Below are 903 nucleotides of genomic sequence, written 5' to 3'. Positions count from 1 at the left end.
GCTGGAGGTGGGCGGCGTGCGGGGATGGGAGGAGGGGGGGTGGGTTGGGCGCGCCGTTGGGATTTGGATTAGGGTGCGAGGGGGTTGAGTGCGCGGCGTCGGCCGCGGTGGGGAGGATGCGCTTGGGGTTGGGATCGGCGGCGGAGGAGGAGGACGACGATGCCGCCTTGGTCGACGGCTGCGTCGAAGTCGCCGCCGATGGCAGCGGGGGAGGATTGGGCTTGGCAGCGGCTTTCATGGCGGAGGATTTCTTCTGGCTAGGGTATCGGCCGGGATGGGGGATTGGATTTGACGCCAAGATCTGTTGAATTCCTGTACACATGGAAAGGAAAATCATTATTTAGTTTTTTGACAGAACTTCTCTTTCTTTATTCTTTCTTTTTTTGCGGGTGTTCCTTTATTCACTTAAACAGAGGCGTCGTTTAAAATAATGAAAGCAGTACATTCGGTGCCGAATCCATCCAGATAAAAAAAGAGAAAACTTAACTATCTTAGCGAGTTCATGAGCTACTTTATCTACTACCTCTATAAAAGAAAGAGAGCAGCAGATCCAGACAATTATATCCGTCCATCTACATGATCTGATGGCTCATAATCCTTCCGTGTTTAACCCAACAAGCCACAATTAAGCCACTTACGTACAGTCCACCGATCGCTAAAACAGAACGTTCCCACGACCTCTGGCCCCGCCCGCACGATCTCACGCCCCGCGTCGTTACTCCCGCACAACCTCGCGCCCCCGCGCCATTCCTTCTGCAGCTTCAGATCGAGAAGGATGGATATATCATGAGCAACCATCGCCCCTTCTCTTCCTCCATGCGCCGCCGCTCCATCCTTCCCCTCCTCCTCGCGCCGCCCCTCTTTCTACCGTCACCACCCCCCATCGGCGCCCTCCGCAGCCTA

At 54.9% G+C, this 903-nt stretch overlaps 1 protein-coding gene across 2 annotated transcripts in view; it reads right to left on the bottom strand.

Moving 5' to 3' along the window:
- Positions 1–301, bottom strand: part of LOC119295906 — a 14,557-nt gene extending 14,256 nt beyond the window's left edge. Inside the window, exon 1 of one of the 2 annotated variants that reach the window (XM_037574336.1) lies at positions 1–301. In XM_037574336.1, coding sequence (XP_037430233.1) covers positions 1–238 — 238 coding nt within the window. In that variant the 5' untranslated portion in view covers positions 239–301. The other variant, XM_037574337.1, reaches the window with a different exon arrangement.
- Positions 302–903: the final 602 nt, after the last annotated feature.

The sequence above is a fragment of the Triticum dicoccoides genome, chromosome 4B, assembly GCF_002162155.2.
Source record: "Triticum dicoccoides isolate Atlit2015 ecotype Zavitan chromosome 4B, WEW_v2.0, whole genome shotgun sequence".
Taxonomy (NCBI): Eukaryota; Viridiplantae; Streptophyta; class Magnoliopsida; order Poales; family Poaceae; genus Triticum; species Triticum dicoccoides.
Note: the sequence above shows the minus strand (reverse complement) of the source record. Positions and strands in the feature narration are given on the sequence as shown.